General features: G+C 46.3%; 1 protein-coding gene across 1 annotated transcript; it reads right to left on the bottom strand.

The window, feature by feature from the left end:
• Positions 1-352: 352 nt before the first annotated feature.
• Positions 353-13,085, bottom strand: IRX6 (iroquois homeobox 6). The gene is made up of 6 exons (XM_055000860.1): positions 13,041-13,085; positions 10,781-11,041; positions 8,692-8,804; positions 6,256-6,563; positions 4,453-5,079; positions 353-465 (listed from the first exon to the last, which is right to left on the bottom strand). Exons 1-6 carry the CDS (start codon positions 13,083-13,085, stop codon positions 353-355), a joined length of 1,467 nt encoding a protein of 488 aa, XP_054856835.1.
• Between the last annotated feature and the right edge of the window lie 4,737 nt (positions 13,086-17,822).

The raw sequence follows: 17,822 nt of genomic DNA, 5'->3' as shown, positions 1-17,822 counted from the left end.
CACGGAGATGCATGAAGTGAAGTGGTACAGCCCAACGCAGAGCAAATTTCAGACTCTGTCACTTCCCTTTGCTGCAGTTTTTGACCCGGTCCAAGTACAGGCCACCGGGTTGTGCTATAAGCAAGGGCCTATTGTTGCTTAGCAAAGCCACGCATAGAAATAGGTGGCACCTTTGGAGGAAAGAGAAACAGTTCTCTGGTTTCGGGTGGGAAGGGGAGGGGGTCGATTTCTGATCCGGGAAATGGTGCCTGGCAGAAAGTCAATTCTCTTCCTCCCAGCAATGGAACTGTCCCCAACTTGTACACTAAAGTGGCTAATTTTTAGGGACAAAGTCTTCCAATACTTACCTGCCTCACCTCTTCAGCACAGGTCTGAAAGCTGTTCGGAGTTTGTCCTTATGCTGACTGAGACAAACTTCGCTCAGATCTAGAGAACCGTGAGCGGCTCTCATAGTTCTCCCAAACCCTGTTTTAACAAAGGAAAACACAATGCCTTACTGGATCACAGTCAGCAGGCGACTTCTTCTGTTCTTAGCCCTCCCAGGAAGGGGGAAAAAACCCCACTCAATAGTCATCTTTCCATCATGAAACACCTAAAGGCATTAAGCCTTTCTGGGAGCCTCAGTTACAAAGGAGGCTGCCCGCTGCATCTCTGAATGAGTTTGTGCTCCTATGTTGAGCATGCCTCCTTCTTGACTGAAGGCAGATGTTAAGATGTTTCATGAAGGGACCATGGCTCATTGGCAGAAAGTCCCACCGTTCAGTCCTTGGCACCACAAGTTAGTAGTAGGTAATAGGTGACTAGAAAGACCCCGGAGAGGCACCGCAGAGTAGACAATACTGACCTTGAGAGACCAGTAGTTCATGTGTAACAGTGAACTCACATGCATTCTGCATGCAAGTCTGTTTTCAAAAAATACCAAACGTGTGTTCATTTTACAACTGAAATTGGGGGCTTAACTGGGGGCCAAGCTACACATGACGAATGACACTTGAACGGCAAGTGGATTGAGTGGAGGGCAAGTGAACAGGGAGAAATACACTTGCCATTCAAGTGTCATTCGTCATGTGTAGCTTGGCCCTTGGTGAAGAGTGCGGCTGTGCAGACATTGAAGGTAACATGAGAATTACTCAATACACATATAATGAAAAATTAAGTGTACTGTCCATGAATATTCGCTGTATTCGCTGTAACTTATGAACAGGAACGAGCTTAAGGCAGCTTCATGTACATGTACACACATGTACTTTATGTGCATGGATGTACAATGATGCAGAAACCGAATGAAATGGGCTTCTCTGCGGGTGCATAATTCTAAATCTAACAGAGTCTAAAAATGAACTTTAAAAGAAGAGGGGACACATGCTATCCATTTTAATCCAAAAATAACGTGATGCAACTATTAGACACTTGGAAGATATATTGTCCCAGGTCAAGAAGTTTTTCAACAACCTAGCAGTAGAACACATAGGAAAGCATCAAAGCCTTCCCCAAACCTTAAATGCTCCCATCATTTCCAAAGAATCATCAAAAATAAAATCATCAAAATCATCAAAAGAATCATCAAAAATAAAATCATCAAAAATAAAATATATTATAAAAAACACAGAATAACAAGGTGTATCATACAACATTGAAAGCCATTGGCAGAACTGGCAGAAATACCCACTCTGCACAGAACAGAACAATGGCTGTAATATGTCTATTCAATTTTCTCTCTTACACTGAGTGCAGTCTCTGACTATGGTCAGATCTAGAGTTTCGAGGAAGAGCAGGCTGCTAATGGAGAGGGCCACCTTAACAACACAAGACACAAAAACAAATCCATTCCTGGTGAATTATTCTCTACTTACTTGGCACCATCAACCTAATCACTGCGAGTATAGAAATCTCCCAACTATAAACGTTAGACAGGAAAGACTATATAGAAAATATCTGCACAATTTGTCAGATAGGTGGATTTGTTTGCCTTTGTTCAGATCCTGTTTTTCGATTCCTACTTCTGTTCATTTATACATGTGCAGATCTGAGCAGGTCAGTTTTGGATATCTTTCATTCATAGGGTCGACATAGGTCGGAAGTGACTTGACAGCACCTAACACACAACACATACAAGTGCATGCTCCCATGTATAGCAAGTGTACAAAGGGGTTTTGCTATAAGAATGGGTTTTGCATATAACCCCACATGTCAGCGAAGTTCAGTTTAGCCTGCTTGCTAATGGTGTCTTCTGATCACCAGGTACTTGGAACCATGGTCAGAGTCCATTCCTTCTCAGTAGCAACTTGAGACTGCCTGGGAAGGGAGGTAGAGATACCTAAGACCATCTAGTTCCGTCTATTTTGTTTGGAATTGGTTGCCTGAGGCCTCAGGCAGAGAAACGTCTCTCCCAGTACCTGCCACCTGACGTCCCTTCCATAGAACGGCGGGGACTGAACATGGGGCATTCCATCTGCTTTCCCATTGAGCCACAGCCACTTCCTGGTACCTTTTTGATGTAATAGATCTCTACATGACTTGTTTGAAGTGTTGTGAATGCCTGTATGGCTTAGGGGCTGGATTAGGGCTGGGAAGACCTGGACAAGATGCCTACTCAATCAGGAAACATCGGAGCCAGGACTCATTTCGAGGGGGAATGTGCCGGAATGCAGTTCCGGCCATTCCCCATAGAGGTCACATGTCAGGTGGCTCTGCCCACCTGACTCTCGGCCATTTTGGGCCCGTTTCAGCCTGGATTGGAGCCAAAATGGCCCAGATCAGGCCTCTAACAGGTGGTGTATCACTCTCCCACTCAGCAGCGGCCCAATCCTGACTATTTTGGGCCCCTTTTTGGCCATTTTCAGCCCCTTTTTGCCATTTTGGGCCCAATTTTGGCCCTGAACAGCCAAGATTGGGTCCAAAACATCCAGGATAGGTGATGTCAGGGGGTGTGGCATATACAAAACAGTTATGCTAATGACACTTCCTGCAATGGCAAGGGGCATGGTATATGCTAATGAGTTATGCTAATTAGTTCCTCCAGTTCTTTTTCTACGAAATGACCCCAGGTTGGAGCATTCACTCGACATCTCAGCCAAACCTCATTCTCAGGGTTCAGGATAAAACATTAGAGAGGAGAATGATGTAACCTGCCCTCAGCTCCTTGGAAGATGGGTGAGACGTTTTTAGAATGCAATTAATAAAATAAGTGCCAAATCAGTGCTTTGTAGCTACACAGGGAATTAGCTTGTTAGCTCTTGTGGACATCTACTGGAATGTCTGTCCTCAGACCTTGAACACTTGAAGCTGAATCAGACTACTGGTCCATCAAGATCAGTATTGTCTACTCAGACTGGCAGCAGCTCTCAAGCAGAGGTCTTTCACTTCACCTAGTACCCAATACCTTTACCTAGAGATGGTGGTGGATTGAACTTGGGACCTTCTACATGCCAAGAAGAGGCTCTGCCACTGAACCAGGAACCCTCCCTACAAGACTTCCAGGTCTGCTTCTTGGTGCATGGTAAGAGCCTCTTTTTTATACACCATTGTTTCATTCAACTACTCTCTCATGCAGATAATCTCTTTTTTAATTTGATTGTGCCTTGCAATCAAGTTTTTAAAATATTGCTCTGTAAACCTAGCATGCTAGCTTCTTGGTTGAAAATAAGATATAAACAGAGGGCATGATCCAGCCAAAATTAAGCACTATTAAATCCAATCAATTTCAAGAGGAAAGGGAGTGCATGCACTGATCAATGCTTTCCCAGTGAGTCCAACGACATTTGAAATGAAATCCTATCCTCAAGTCATAGTTGACTTATGGCGACCCCTGGTGGGGTTTTCACGGCAAGGGACTAACAGAGGTGGGTTTGCCATTGCCTGCCTCTGCAACCCTGGTCTTCATTGGAGGTCTCCCATCCAATTACTAACCAAGGTTGACCCTGCTTAGCTTCTGAAATCTGACAAGATCAGGCTCTCCTGGGCTATCCAGGTCAGGGCCCAACAGCATATAAAAGCATTTAATTTGGGCTGGAACAAACTCTAACAACATGACCCTCATTAAATACATTATGTAGCTGATTATATTCATTGTTGTGGTCTTGGCGAGGTCTCTGCATAAAGTGATTATTTGTATCTTTCCTATGAAAGCAGCCTTAGATAATACATTTTGCTCTTCCTACCTTCAGTGATGCCCCAGGCTGCCAACTTTGGCCACCATCCCCTTCCCACCATAGTGACCAAGAGCTGGGGCAGGATAATGTTCCTTCTCCCCATTCCCCAGGCATCTGCTCAGTAGGCCACCACCTCTTCCAAAGGGTGGCTTCCAATGACTTAATGACATCAAATAATAGCAGCGGATTAAAGTGTTCCTGGTCAGCAGCACCATCTAAATTTTTGATACCACGTGAGCTTACCACTCAAGCATGGCTTCTGGGTAGGGGAGAAAGGGAACTAGCCCGAGAAGATAACTACCTTCAGCTCCAGCTGAATATTGACAGGTCTCCCCTAGCACAGGGTAGGAAGCACAGTTTAGAGCGATGGACTGCAAGTTGAAGGCAGAATTCCTAAAGATTTTGGTGGGATGACTCAGCTCCTCCAAGGCCTTGTCATGAATGGGTTGCGTTCTTACAAGTCCACCGAGCGGCCTCTCCTCGCTGCATTGTCCTACAGCCCCAGGGAGCCTTCCCCTGATCACCAGACAATCAGGGCTCTCTGTCCTTTGATTAGGGCTGGCTGTGGGTCCCACAATCACATTGGCACCTGCTGTATGGGCTAAAGACCAAATCCTGGGCTTCTCTGGAGTTTCATAGGATTGGCTATGACCACCAAGGTTGCTTGCTACAGTTGTCCCCTTGTGGCTAAAGAAGTCCCCCGAAGTCGCCAAATCACTCTTGGTGCAGGAAAACACATGGAAATGGCTAGGGGGAGTCAAGTTGCAGTTGCTTTTCTCACACTCGGCCAAGGCACTGCCAATGATGGCTGGAGGTTCTTGATGGGAATGCTTTGGCTCAGCTTCGGCCTTGGGATCCGGTTCCTCATCCTCCAGGTCCTCCAGATCACTGAGCCGTAGATCCTTTTCTTCTTTGCAGCTTTTGGGATCTATAGTTTTAGAACAGGAGGATGGATCAAAGCAAGCAGTCACTTCAGTTCAAATTGGAATTAGGTAGATTTCATACAAAACTGCACTTTGGGTTTCTGGCTGATGCTAGCATGAACATAACACCTCAAAGACCAACAAGATTTCCAGGAACATAAATCAAGATGGGTAGCCACGCTAGTCTATCTGTAGCAGTAGAAAAGAGCAAGAGTCCAGAAGCATCTATAAGACTCACAAAATTTGTGGTAGGGCATGAGCTTTCGTGAGTCACAGCTCCCTTCTTCAGATATCGAAGAAGTGACAGTGAGTTGTGACTCACGAAAGCTCATGCCCTACCACAAATTCTGTGAGTCTTATAGGCGCTACAAGACTCTTGCTCTTTTCTACTGCTACAAAGCCCTTCATCCGAACTTTGACTCTGGAAAGCTCATTCCCTTGAAACCTTGTTGGTCTTCAAGGTGCTACTGGATTAAAATCTTGCTCTTCTACTGCAGACCAATATGGCTACCCACCTGAAACTAACATGAAAGTAGTCATTCTTAGTATTTGCATATAATTCCCCCACCAAGGTACTCAAACTAACATATCCTCACAATACCTGTTCATCATTTCTTCTGTTTTACAGACAGGGGAAGGACTAAGGGCCAAGCTACACATGACGAATGACACTTGAACAGCAAGTGTATTTCTCCCTGTTCACTTGCCCTCCACTCAATCCACTTGTCGTTCAAGTGCCATTCGTCATGTGTAGCTTGGCCCTAAGCCTCCATAGTTAAGAAGAGAACTTCCATGTTCCGATTCAGGATACCTTTAGAATGAAACCTAGTGCCTGGGACAAACCAACCATACTTTCTGTTCGGAACTGATCTTGGAGTGATTCCGCACAGGTTGGATAATGCACTTCCAACCCTCTTTATAGATCATTTGGAATGGAATTTTTTGTATGTGGAACAAAAATCCACCTCAAACGATTGATAAAGTGCATTGAAAGTGCATTATCCAACGTGTGCGGAATCAGCCTTGAATAAACATCATTTGCAGTGCAATCTTAACCAACTGTACCCTGTTCTAAGCCCGTTGAAATCGATTGGTTTAGAATGGAGTGACTCCACATTTGGTTAAGATGTCAACGAATTCAGACATGTTCTTAGATGTAAAGTTTTCATTTCCATTCCTACCTTTGTCTTCATTTTCACTGCTACAATCATCCCCGTTTCTCCTGTCGTCCTCTCTCCTCTCTTCTCCTGCTTTGTTTTTGGGAGACCAGGTCATCTTGTTCTCTTTCTTGAGCCTCCTCCGGGCATTGGCGAACCAAGTTGATACCTGGGTCAAGGTCATTTTGGTGATGATTGCCAACATGATCTTCTCGCCTTTGGTAGGATAGGGATTCTTCCGATGTTCATACAGCCACGTCTTGAGGGTGCTGGTAGTCTCTCGAGTAGCATTCTTGCGCCTGGCTGAGTTGCTGAAATCCACAGTTCCATATCTGGCAAAGGAGAAAGGTAAACACTGACAAGTTGAGAGACATATCTGGTCCGAGCTTTGAGCTACCTAGATTACTCTTCGCCCCCCAAAGTGAAGGAGTCTTCTATTTAAACAAAAAACCATTGTGAGATTCAAGCATCATCATCATCATCATCATCATCATCATGTGTATTTCCTGTTTTACTGCATTGTTTTCTAATTTTTGTAACCCAGTTTTTGCATTTCTTATGTCATGTCTTCTTATTGTTTTTATTGCACCGTTTTCTAACTTTGTATTCCACTCTTATTACAATGTATGTAACACTCTTGCACAGTTCTTGTAGAATTGCTAACTTTTGTTACCTGCCTTGAGTTTCATTGGAAAGGGAAACTACCAGTGAAGTAAATAATATATAACTAATTCTGAATTGCTTGTTCTTGTTTTTTAGCCCAAGGATATCTATCTCAATGTTTCTCCCTTCCATCAGAGAAACCTTTGATTCTTTATTTTTGCACCAGTTGTTGTTTCCTTGTACACATTTTCCACATTATTTGTTCATGATATGCACATTAATGATGACAATGGGTGTGTATGTGATACACATGAGTAATTATGCTATATATGTGTGTGTGTGTATGGCTGTGTGTATGTTTTATGTGTATGTGTACATGTACGGTCTTTTAGAGAGAATGCAACCCCATCTTCAACAGGAGATATGCAGTTTCCTGAATCAGGCCTCCCCCCGCCCAATCAGTAGCACCTCCATCTTATCTGAATTAAGTTTCAGCTTGTTAGCCCTCATCCACTCCAAAACTGCCCCCAGGCTTCTGCTCACAGTTTTCCCAGCCTTCCTGGGATCTGCTGGTAGCACAAGATAGAGCTGAACGTCATCTATATATTGGTAACATCTCGGCCCAAAGCTCTGTATGACCTCTCCCAGAGGCTTTACATAGATGTCGAAAAGCATGGAAGACATGATGGAATCCTGGGGCACACCATGGGCCAGTGGCCAAGGGGAATAGAAGCAGTTCCCCCCCATGCCACAGGCTGAAACCTGCCCTCGAAGAGGAAATGGATCCACTGCGGAACAGTGGCTGCTTCCACACACGTTGGATAATCCACTTTCAATACTCTTTATTGAACATTTGAAACTGATTTTCCATGTGTGGAACAAAAAATCCACTTCAAAAGGATTGCGAAAGTGCATTGAAAGTGCATTATTCAACATGTGTGGAAATGGCCAATGTCTCCCAGGCCCAATCCCAAAAGACATTGTATCAAAAGCCACCGAGAAGTCCAGGAGAATGAATAGGGTTGAAATCCTCCTCTTCTGTCTCATAGCACATCACCCACCAGGGTGACCAAGAATGTTCCAGTCCCGTAACCAGACCTGAAACCAGATTGGAATGGATCCAATCTATAAACAAACATGTCAGAGTTTGGGGGCATTAGAGAGGCATCACGGCATCCTGTCATACCCTCTGTCTTGCTGAACAGAACGAGTCCCTAGTCGCAGAGTTTAATATTAACACAGCGGAAGCGTGCTGGGCCCATAACTATTGTTGGAGGATATAGTTGCAGTGGAAATAAGTAGACAGAGTCCTGTGTTGTTTAGCTCTAGGAAAAATACTTTTACAACATATCAGGGAAAAGATATGTGAGAAAAGATATGGTGAGAAAACAAATGAATAGCTAACTAACTCCTACATCTCTACATCTTGGTAGAAGAGAGACTGGACAAAAAACTGAGACTGAACAGAGAGCAATAAAATTACCCCCCCCCCCTCCAATAAACTGGTTCATCCAACAGATAATCCTATATTCCTTAATTAAGCATAATACGTCCCCCTTCTCCAGAGGGAACTTTCACTCCAGGCCTCAGTGGCCCTGTTCTAACTAGCTATCTGACTAAACAAACAGAACAGCAATTTAACTCTTTCATGACTGAAAGTAGGACACTTGCTAAAATTCCCACAGTCCCCCCCTCCAATACACACAGAGCACATGCTAATAGAATTACAGCCTGCCACTGAGGTGCCACTGCCCCGTCCCCACCCACTCACTGGTTCCACTGAGTTCAGCAGGATTTACTCTGGGGCGATATCGCAGGAGCTACGGGGAAAGCTGGCCTGCCCAAAGCATGCCTTACCTGTCATATTGGTACTGCCCCAAGGAATGTTCATAGGTGTAATAAGCAGCACCCGGCTGAGGAATTCCCGGATGTAAAGTTGAGGTGCCTTCCTTGATCTCGTACTGAGAGTTCTGGAAAGCAAGGTGTTAAAGGTCACAGAAGGATCCCTCTCCATTTTTGGCAGTGGAGAAGAGAAGAAAGGCGTCAAACTTACTGAAGACAATGGCACCACATTCATCAGGTGGCACCTGCTTTTACTCCAGAATCATTAATCCAGATTTAATACGTTGATCAGTTCTAGATTCCAGAACGGAGCTAGGAAAAAGGTTTGACTGCTATAGTTCTGCCTCTGAGGGCCAAGCTACAAGTGACGAATGACACTTGAACGTCAAGTGGATTGAGTGGAATGCAAGTGAACAGGGAGAAATACACTTGCCGTTCAAGTGTCATTCGTCACTTGTAGCTTGGCCCTGAGACCTCTGGGAAAGCTCCAGAAGTCAAGAGAGGAAAGAGATAAAGAAAGCCAACTTGTAGGGAAGCCTGCATCCAAGAAAAAAAAAATTACATACCTGATTTCAACTGCACTTTTTCCAAAATGGGAGCGACTTACATGCAACAAGTTTCAGGCTATTGATTTTCTTTACTACCATTTCATAAAACAAAGGATAAACATCTGTGCAGCTGCCTTTTACATCCGCGATCCTTAATTTTACATTTCCGCCTTTTCCATCTCTCTCCCCGCTTTCCCTACTGGTGAACTTTAGGTTGTAAACTCCTTGGGAATGAAGACCTTTGAATGACCCAATAGGCATGTTATGTAATGCATTTGCTGTTCCTGAAGGACAGATCTGTGCCCCCCCCCCAAATCTTCCAATGGACAGCGGTCAAGAGAAAGCAAGCAACCCATGTAAAGTATCTTGGATCTTGCCGCTGTGGGATTCTGCACACAGTTTTGAACACGTCTATTTGGCCTGGCTGTACGTACGTTCATTGGGAAGTACATTTCAGGTAGGTAGTCATGTTGGTCTGCAGTAGAACAGCAGGATTTGAGTTCAGTGACACCTTGGAGATGAATAAGCTTTTCAGGATAAAAGTTTTCAAGAGCTGAAGCTCCCTTCAGATTCCTTGAAAAACTTATATTTAACTTACACCCTGAAAATCTTGTTGGCCTCTAAGGTGCCACTGGACTCAAATCCATTGGGAAGTAAAACTAATAGACTGGGGATCAACTCATAATCTGGGAAGTATGACTACTAGTGTAGCCTATAATTGCGTTACAACTTACTTCCAAGTAACCCCCCCTTCCTATCTAACAAAGGGGGTTCTGACTGAAAAGATCATACCCCAGAATGCTTTAAGGTGCTACTGGACCAGAATTTTGCTCTTCTAAGAAACTGGGGCTGCTCCTTTACTCTGAAACCAACCTCTCAGTTCAAGAGAATTTACTCCTCTCCACCTAACCCTAAAAACACTTCCCTGGCTGGGACCTATGAAACTAACAAAATTTGTGGTAGGATATGAGTTTTCGTGAGTCACTGCTCACTTCTTCAGACAAAGTTTGTGGAAGTGTATGAGCTTTTGTTAGTCATGGCTTACTTCTCACTATCTGAAAAAGTAAACAGTGACTCAGGAAAGCTCAGATCCTACCTCCAATTTTGTTCGTCTTATAGGTGCTAGGGGACTCTTGCTCTTTTCTACTGCTACAGACAGACTAGCATGGCTATCCATCTTGATCCCTGGGAGTAAGACCCAATGCGACTTAACTTCTACCTGCTTACTCGGATCGCTCCCTTATTTTCAGGAACCTGTGCAGCGCTGATCTTTACCCACAGCACTATCTTGACGCACGTTTGCAAGGAAGCCAGTTTCAGCAGAGCTTGCTCTCAAGGAAGCCTACATAGGATTGCAGCCTTAGCTTTGCTTTACACGGTGTGTTTGCCCTCTGGCTTCTTTTAGCCTGATTGCCAAGAGCCTCCCTAGTAGCACCTTAGAGTCTGGAAAGCTCACACCCTGGAAACCTAGTTGGTGTTTAAGGTGCTCCTGGACCCGAATCTTGCTCTTCCTTCCCCCACTGAACGTAGGAACGAGACGCCTTTGGGTCACTCACCAGCGTAGTGTACAGTGTGGACGGATCCGCGTTGTAAGGGAGGTAATTGGCGTAGCCTTGGCTGGCGGCGGCCGCAGCTGCGTAGGGCGAGCCGTACATGCCCAGAGCCGCATCGAGTTCCGTCCTGGAGCTGGCCAGCAGGCGATTCTCGTACGAGGGGCAGCGAAGGGTGGCTGTTTGGGCAGAGCCGGAGGACACATCCGAGGCGGCCCTGGGCGCCGAGTCGCAGCAGGTCGTGGTGGGAGCGGCTGAGACGAAAAACTGGGGGAAGAAAAGAGGACGTGAAAACGAAGGGACCGAGAAAGACAAAGGCTTGCTTCCAGGCGCATCGGATAATGCACTTTCGGCGCGCTTTAGCGGTGGTTTGCAACTGGATTTTCCTGTTGCAAAATCCACTTGCAGGCGGTCACTAAAGCGGCTGAAGGAGGGAGCTCTGACTTTGGAGCGCTTACGCTCTGAAAAGCGTGTTGGTCTCTCCGCTGAAATCCTGCTGCATTATCCAAGGTGTGTGAAAGCAGCCGAAGAGAGACTCACAAAGAAGTGTGGATGTGAAGGAAAGGGGAGGGGGCCTGATTCGGTGGTCCAGCGCTTGCATTGCAGGGTTCTAGGTAGTTGGGTAATATGACTGATCTCCAACTCGAGATCCTGGCAGTCGGAGTAGACAAGATCTGACTTCAGTTGACTCCGGATAAAGCGGTTTGGGGTCTACGGACGAGCTGAAAGCTCCGGCAAAAACTTCTTGCCGGGGAAATCGACGTTAGGATCCTATTAGAAAAGCCATAATTCAGGGAGTTAGAAAACAGCACCAAAGAAGCAAGTTCCAGGGAATGGGCGGGAAGTTATTCAAGGATAAGAAAGATGAGATTTATTTATTCTGCCATTCGTGATCCTGATAACTGAGTCGAAGGGAAGAGAGAATTTACCATCTTGGCAAGAATCCTGCAAGACTCCCCATGAACGGGAAGAGGGACACAACACAGGTGTAAGACTGTGCTAGAAGTGTGCGGTAGGTTGGGAAATACGCTCACTAGAGGAGGCAGAATAGAGACCCCCCCCCCCTAACATGCACTCAAGTTTTTGGAGAATTAAAACAACCTCCTTTTTAACAAAGGTAGAAAAAATACAGGTGGGCACACTTGATCTCAGGTGAACAGGTAGTCTCGTGGAAATAAATTATGGATCTGTTTTCGCTTCTGAAATAGACGCGTGTCGCGCGCGCGCACACACGTGCAGGAAATCAATAGAGGAAATCGCACGCGCCCAAATCGGAACAAAATAAAATGAATCTGAAAAGCGAAAGCAGATAAAACCTGCGAGCCCAAGCATACTCAGCTGAGAGCAAGCACAGTTGCTTTCAGCAGGAGGCTTACTCCCGAGTAGGTGCGCCCGGAGATGCCGCCCTTACGCCGCTTAGGTCCATAGAAATGGACTTCTGAGCCCGAGCCTAGAAACCTTCGGCAGCGAGCCCTAAGCACGTTTACTCGGAAGTAAGACCAATGTTATTCATTGAGGCTTACTTCCCAGGACAGCCTCTTTAGGATTAAAGCCGTCTAGTTCCCTGAATATTTTGCTTGTAAATTATTCTAAATAGTTCGTGGGGCCAGATTGGAAAACCGATGGATGGATGTAGCTGCGAGCAGGATTCGATCTCTTCCCAAGTTTTCTGGCTCTCGCTCGCTCGCTCACACAGGCGGCTGCCTCGACTTGTAAATCAATAACAGATTTGCAAATGAGTTGAACTTCAGGGTTTCGCTCCCCCCCCCCCCGCCCCAAACAAGCAACTTGCTTCCACTTTGAACCGCAAAGGGGTGGAGAAATAAAGCAAGGTTGCAGGTTTCCTTGAGAGTAATTCCCACTGAAGTCTGGGGCATTACTTCCGAGTAAACCTGGTGAGGCTGGGGCTGCAAGTTCAGCAATTTAAAAAAAAACTTTAAAAAAATGCCTCGCCGCCTACAATATTTCTTATCCATAGCAGGCAAATAGATCAAAGCAAATATGTATGTGGATGGATGGATGGCTAGGACGCAGCAGCTCCTCCCAGAAGTTCTTTTAAAAATGGGGGGGGGAGAGAGAATGGAGATTTGAAAGAAAGAAAGAAAGAAAGAAAGAAAGAAAGAAAGAAAGAAAGAAAGAAAGAAAGAAAGAAAGAAAGAAAGAAAGAAAGAAAGAAAGAAAGAAAGAAAGAAAGAAAGAAAATGAATAGGGAGTCAGCGGCCCTCGAAAAAAGTGGTCCAGATAATTGATGGGCGATTGGACTTACCTGCGAAGTCGTGCTGTAAGGATATCCAAATTGGGAAAAAGACATCGCTGCTCTCCACGGCTGTATCAGAGGCAGGGGTTTGGGTGCCACCCCCCGCTGCCTCCTTCCCCCCAAATCCTCTGCCTCTTGGCCTCCCCCTCCCCCTCCTGCCCAATGCACCTTTTCACACCCCCATTGCCACGTCGCTCCTCGGGTACTACGATGGATAAGAATTATGACTGATTCCACCCCCCCCCCTTCCAAAAAACCCAGGCAACACGAGTCAATTATAAATGATTGCAAGCGGGCATCTGCAGAAAGGAGGCTCGGAGCCCCCAGTTCTTCCTCATGCTGGCTCTTTTTGGGGGGGGGGCTGTCTAGATATATAGATAATCTATAGATGGCTAGAGAGAGATAAGCTATGGAAGATGGGGGGGGCTCCCTTACGGAGGAAGAGTTTGCTTGGGAAAGGCAGGAGGTGGGAGGCTGGGGGAGGGGGTGGCAAAGAAATCGGGGGTGGAGGGGGCGGCCGGGGTGGGGGGGATGTAACGTCAAGGGTGGTGGGCGCAAGAGTTGGCTGGCTGGCATTGTTTGGCAGCCGCTCCCGGCTCCCGAGCAAGGCGGGCGAGTGACGTCAGGAGTAATCCCGGCTCCGCTTGCCAATCGGCTCGGAACCTCGCAGGATGCGCCGGACGGACGCTGCTGGGGGGGCTTGGGGGGGCTTGACGAGCAGAGCCCCGACTTGGCTGCCAGCTGGCTTTGCCCGCGACACTCAGGCGCGCTAGAAATCTCTTCTGCGTGTTAATTAAAGACTCCCCCTCTCTTTGAACACGGAAATTGGGGTTTGAGAACCACCGGGGGCGGGGGGCAGAAAAGAAAAACTTCAGTCCTCGGGAGGGTACCACCAGTCAAACAAGGAAAAAGACCGGTTCTTTCGGCGTCCCGTTGGCACCGTCCCCTGGAGGCAGGGCAGCAGCTCCCAGGAGTTTGTCTTCTCTCCCGCTTTCCTTTTCCAGCCCCCCTCCCCCCCCCCCCCCACACACGTTCTTTTTAAAAAGAAGGACCAAATTCGACTGGAGTTTGAGGGCTTGGAGCAAACGTGTGCAAAAAAAATCACCCCTTCTCCTAATACTCAGATGTTTTCTTTCTTTCTTTCTTTCTTTCTTTCTTTCTTTCTTTCTTTCTTTCTTTCTTTCTTTCTTTCTTTCTTTCTTTCTTTCTTTCTTTCTTTCTTTCTTTCTTTCTTTCTTTCTTTCTTTCTTTCTTTCTTTCTTTCTTTCTCTCTCTCTCTCTCTCTCTCTCTCACTTCTGCATTCATCCTTTCTCCTTCCTTCCTCCCCCTTCCCTTCCCCCTTCCCTTCCTTCCCACTCCTGCATTCATTTATTCTTCCTTCTTTCCTTTCTTCCCACTCCTGCATTGATTCACTCTCCGTCCTGCCATTCATTCATTCATTCATTCATTCATTCATTCATTCATTCATTCATTCATTCATTCATTCATTCTCTCAACCTTCCCCCCATCCTGGGACATAGTGCAGACTCCCACGTCCAAACACGGTCCCCTTCTTCACTCTCCCCTCCTAGTCGCCATGCTCTCCCAAGTCTCCATTCCCACCCCACAGGTCTCCCTCAATCTCCATCTCTTTTCTCCTGGATTGGAAGTTCCTCGGGGCACAGCCCTGACTGGGCGGATTTGGCCCCTGGAAAACGTCTTGGCTGTTCAGGGCAAGGGGATCTTTAGACTCTTTAGACCCAGCCCATTGCTACAGGCCGGTACGCGCTGCTTCTATTTCTCTCGGTGTCCTTTGGAGGGAAAAGTGGACAGGGCCGCCTGCTCCCCTGTCTCTCTAGACGGACGTGTACCCTTCCTCCTTCTGGCAAAGGCCAGAAAACCTTACGGCTCCCACATACCCCTTCTAGTCTGTGTGCGTTTTAAAGCCAAACCAAATTATGAATTGACTCGGGATTCTCACTCTTTTATCAAGTTCTATCATACTTGACATCCTCTCCTACGATTTTCTTTCCCCCGTAACTATGGATTCCCTCTGCAGGGTCAGGAATGCCCTAAAGAACGCCGAGTCCGTCGACAGCAGACCCAAAGCGACGAAGAGCCTTGTGGAGCTCCGAAGACGCCAGAAGCTTTCGAGGGTGAAAGTAGCCGGCTTCGACAGATAGTCGAAAGGATCGCCAAAGCTCCTGTCTCCACTGCACAGCAGTCGTGTAGTGCAGCTCTTTAAGAATGAGATCCCGCTGTTACTCAGAAGTAAGCCCTGCTGAATGCAGTGGGAGTGCCTCCCCGAGTAACTATGCCCAGGATTACATCATAAGGCGGAATCCGCAGCCCAGGCTTAGCCATGTTTACTCGGGAGTAAAACAGCAGGCTCTGAGTCCAGTGACACCTCAGAGACCAACAAGATTTTCAGCTTTTGAGAGCCACAGCTCCCTTTTACTCGGAAGTGAATCCCACCGGATCCAATGAGGCGTACTTCCAGGTCCAATCTGTATAAGGTTCCAGCTTCGTTCTCCTGGATCTTCCTTCTCACTAAACTCACATAAAATGTTGCTGTTGGCTTGGTGAGTCTAGACAGAGATCTTAATTAACCGGTGATCTTAATTCATCTGCATAATGCATAAGCAATTTTTAAATTTGTTTTTAGATGTAAGAGTCACCCCAAAAATCTATATGGCATTTTCTTCCTTTATCCCCTACTTGTCCTCAGTGTAGCTCCAAATTCATTCCCTCCTATGTATGAGAGAAAGAAGAGAAGAATCTCTTTATTCTAGAAGGGAATGGAACCAGCTACCGACTGGTTTGGGTTTACGTGAAAAAAAAAAATCAGCCTCCCCGCCCACAATATGATCAATTACTGATTTTTTTTAAAAAAATGAGGCACTTTTTACATGGATCTCAAGAGCTGTCATCGATTAGTCTAAATGCTTAAATGCAGCCTGTATCTAGAACATATTAACATAACGAAGTATCTACCCTTGGGGGTACCTTATATCACAGTAAACGCGCTCGCTTCTACGGGGGAGTAAGACTTTCTGTGCAATCCTGAATCGACAGTGCAATCCTAATCAGAGTTACTCTAGTTTAAGACCATGGGTTTCAATGGGCTTAGTTGGAGTAAGCCTTTCTAGGATTGCACTCTGTTTAGCAAAATAGAAAAGAGTCCAGTAGCACCTTTAAGACTAACCAACTTTACTGTAGCACAAGCTTTCGAGAATCACAGTTCTCTTCGTCAGAGAACTGTGATTCTCGAAAGCTTATGCTACAGTAAAGTTGGTTAGTCTTAAAGGTGCTACTGGACTCTTTTCCATTTTGCTTCTACAGACTAACACGGCTAACTCCTCTGGATCTATGACTCCCTCTGTTTAGGATAGCAGGATATGAGTCCAGTGGCACCTTAGAGAGCAACAAGGCTTTTCAGAGTATGAGATTTCAGGAATCAAACCTTCCTTCTTCAGATATCCTTCTATATCTGAAGATGGGAGCTTTGACTCTCGAAACCTCCTACCCCGAAAAATCTTGTGGGTCTCTAAGGTGCCACTGGGCTCCAGTCCTGCTCAAATCCTACTTCAGACCAACGGCGTCACCTTCCTGAAACGACGTTTAGAATTTGATTTATTTATTTATTTTATTTGTTTATGTCATTTATAGTTCGCCTTTCCCACTGAGACTCAAGGCGGATTACACAGTGTGAGATTAGTCCGGTCAGTTTCAAGGACATTTCCATAAGCAATGCCACAGGGTAAATAAACACAAGTTTACAAAGACAGAGCATCCAATACAGAGTAGAAGAAATGCTGAAACAGAACATACGCAATTCTAGGGCTGACATGAGAAGAGCACGAAGCACAAGTTTGTTGGCACAGTCTGTGTGTTTGTGTGTAGGAGGGAGGGAGGGGGTCATTCTGCCACCCCAGAAAGCTCTCCCTCCCTTTTAATTTCAAAAAATGACACATTTCTTTAAATGGCTGCGTTTTTTCCCCCTTTCCTTACTGGGGAAAGCAATGGAGACAGGCAAATGACGTGCCAACAGATTAGCTGGCACACTGGGGGGGGGAGCAAGGACACCCCCCCATATTCACTTCCAGACGCGCATGGTGGGGGGAGTTGGAGCCTAGTCATTTCCCTCCTGTCCCTTTGAAATTATGACATGCAGTTGAAGGACCTGCCCCCCCCCCCCCATAAATGAGAATCTGCTCCAGACCCTCGGAATGGCCCCTGGAGGCAGGAACTGCTGAAGCGGGGGGGGGGCGGAGAGAGAAGGCGCAGACAGATCAATGAGACGATGATTGATGGCTGCCCGGGGACCAGCTTCCCTATTACCACCAGTGCGTAATTACCTCAATTAACAAACGGCCCGGCCCTTGTTTAACCAGCCAATTTAACACCCGGCCAGTTCGCCGGCAAGGTGCGAGCTCGGGCAGCGGAGGGCTGGCGGATGCACCTCTGCGAGGAATGACCGTTTAGGGCCACTTTCCCGAGGGGAGAGAAAGGCAGGAATTAATCTAGACCGTGCAATTTCGGTGCGCAAGAAAATAAGGAATTGCAGCGCACGTAGAAGCAGAATTAAGGCCTTTAGACTGGGATCAGCTCTGGACTGTAGTGGAACTGGAGTCTCTCCCTCTCAGAACCCAGGAGTTAATCCGGTGTATGCCTAAAATAACTCGAGTTACTCTGTGCAGAGAGAGAATCAGGAGTTTGGGAGTTTTGCTTTAAGAAGGATGCGCCATAGAGTCCACTTTTCAATGCAGCCATTTTCTCCAGGGGACAAGATCTCTGTTGCTTGGAGATCA

The sequence above is a fragment of the Eublepharis macularius genome, chromosome 16, assembly GCF_028583425.1.
Source record: "Eublepharis macularius isolate TG4126 chromosome 16, MPM_Emac_v1.0, whole genome shotgun sequence".
NCBI classification, from domain to species: domain Eukaryota; kingdom Metazoa; phylum Chordata; class Lepidosauria; order Squamata; family Eublepharidae; genus Eublepharis; species Eublepharis macularius.
The sequence above is the reverse complement of the archived record's forward strand: the minus strand, read 5'-3'. Positions and strand labels throughout refer to the sequence as shown.

Excerpts from the sequence above, each read along its gene's own strand:
- IRX6 (XM_055000860.1), bottom strand. The coding sequence starts at position 13,085 with ATGTCTTTTTCCCAATTTGGATATCCTTACAGCACGACTTCGCAG. Across the intron at positions 8,805-10,780 it reads CCACACTGTACACTACGCTG|AACTCTCAGTACGAGATCAA; the intron begins GTGAGTGACCCA and ends CTTGCTTTCCAG. Across the intron at positions 6,564-8,691 it reads GGGCAGTACCAATATGACAG|ATATGGAACTGTGGATTTCA; the intron begins GTAAGGCATGCT and ends CTCCTTTGCCAG.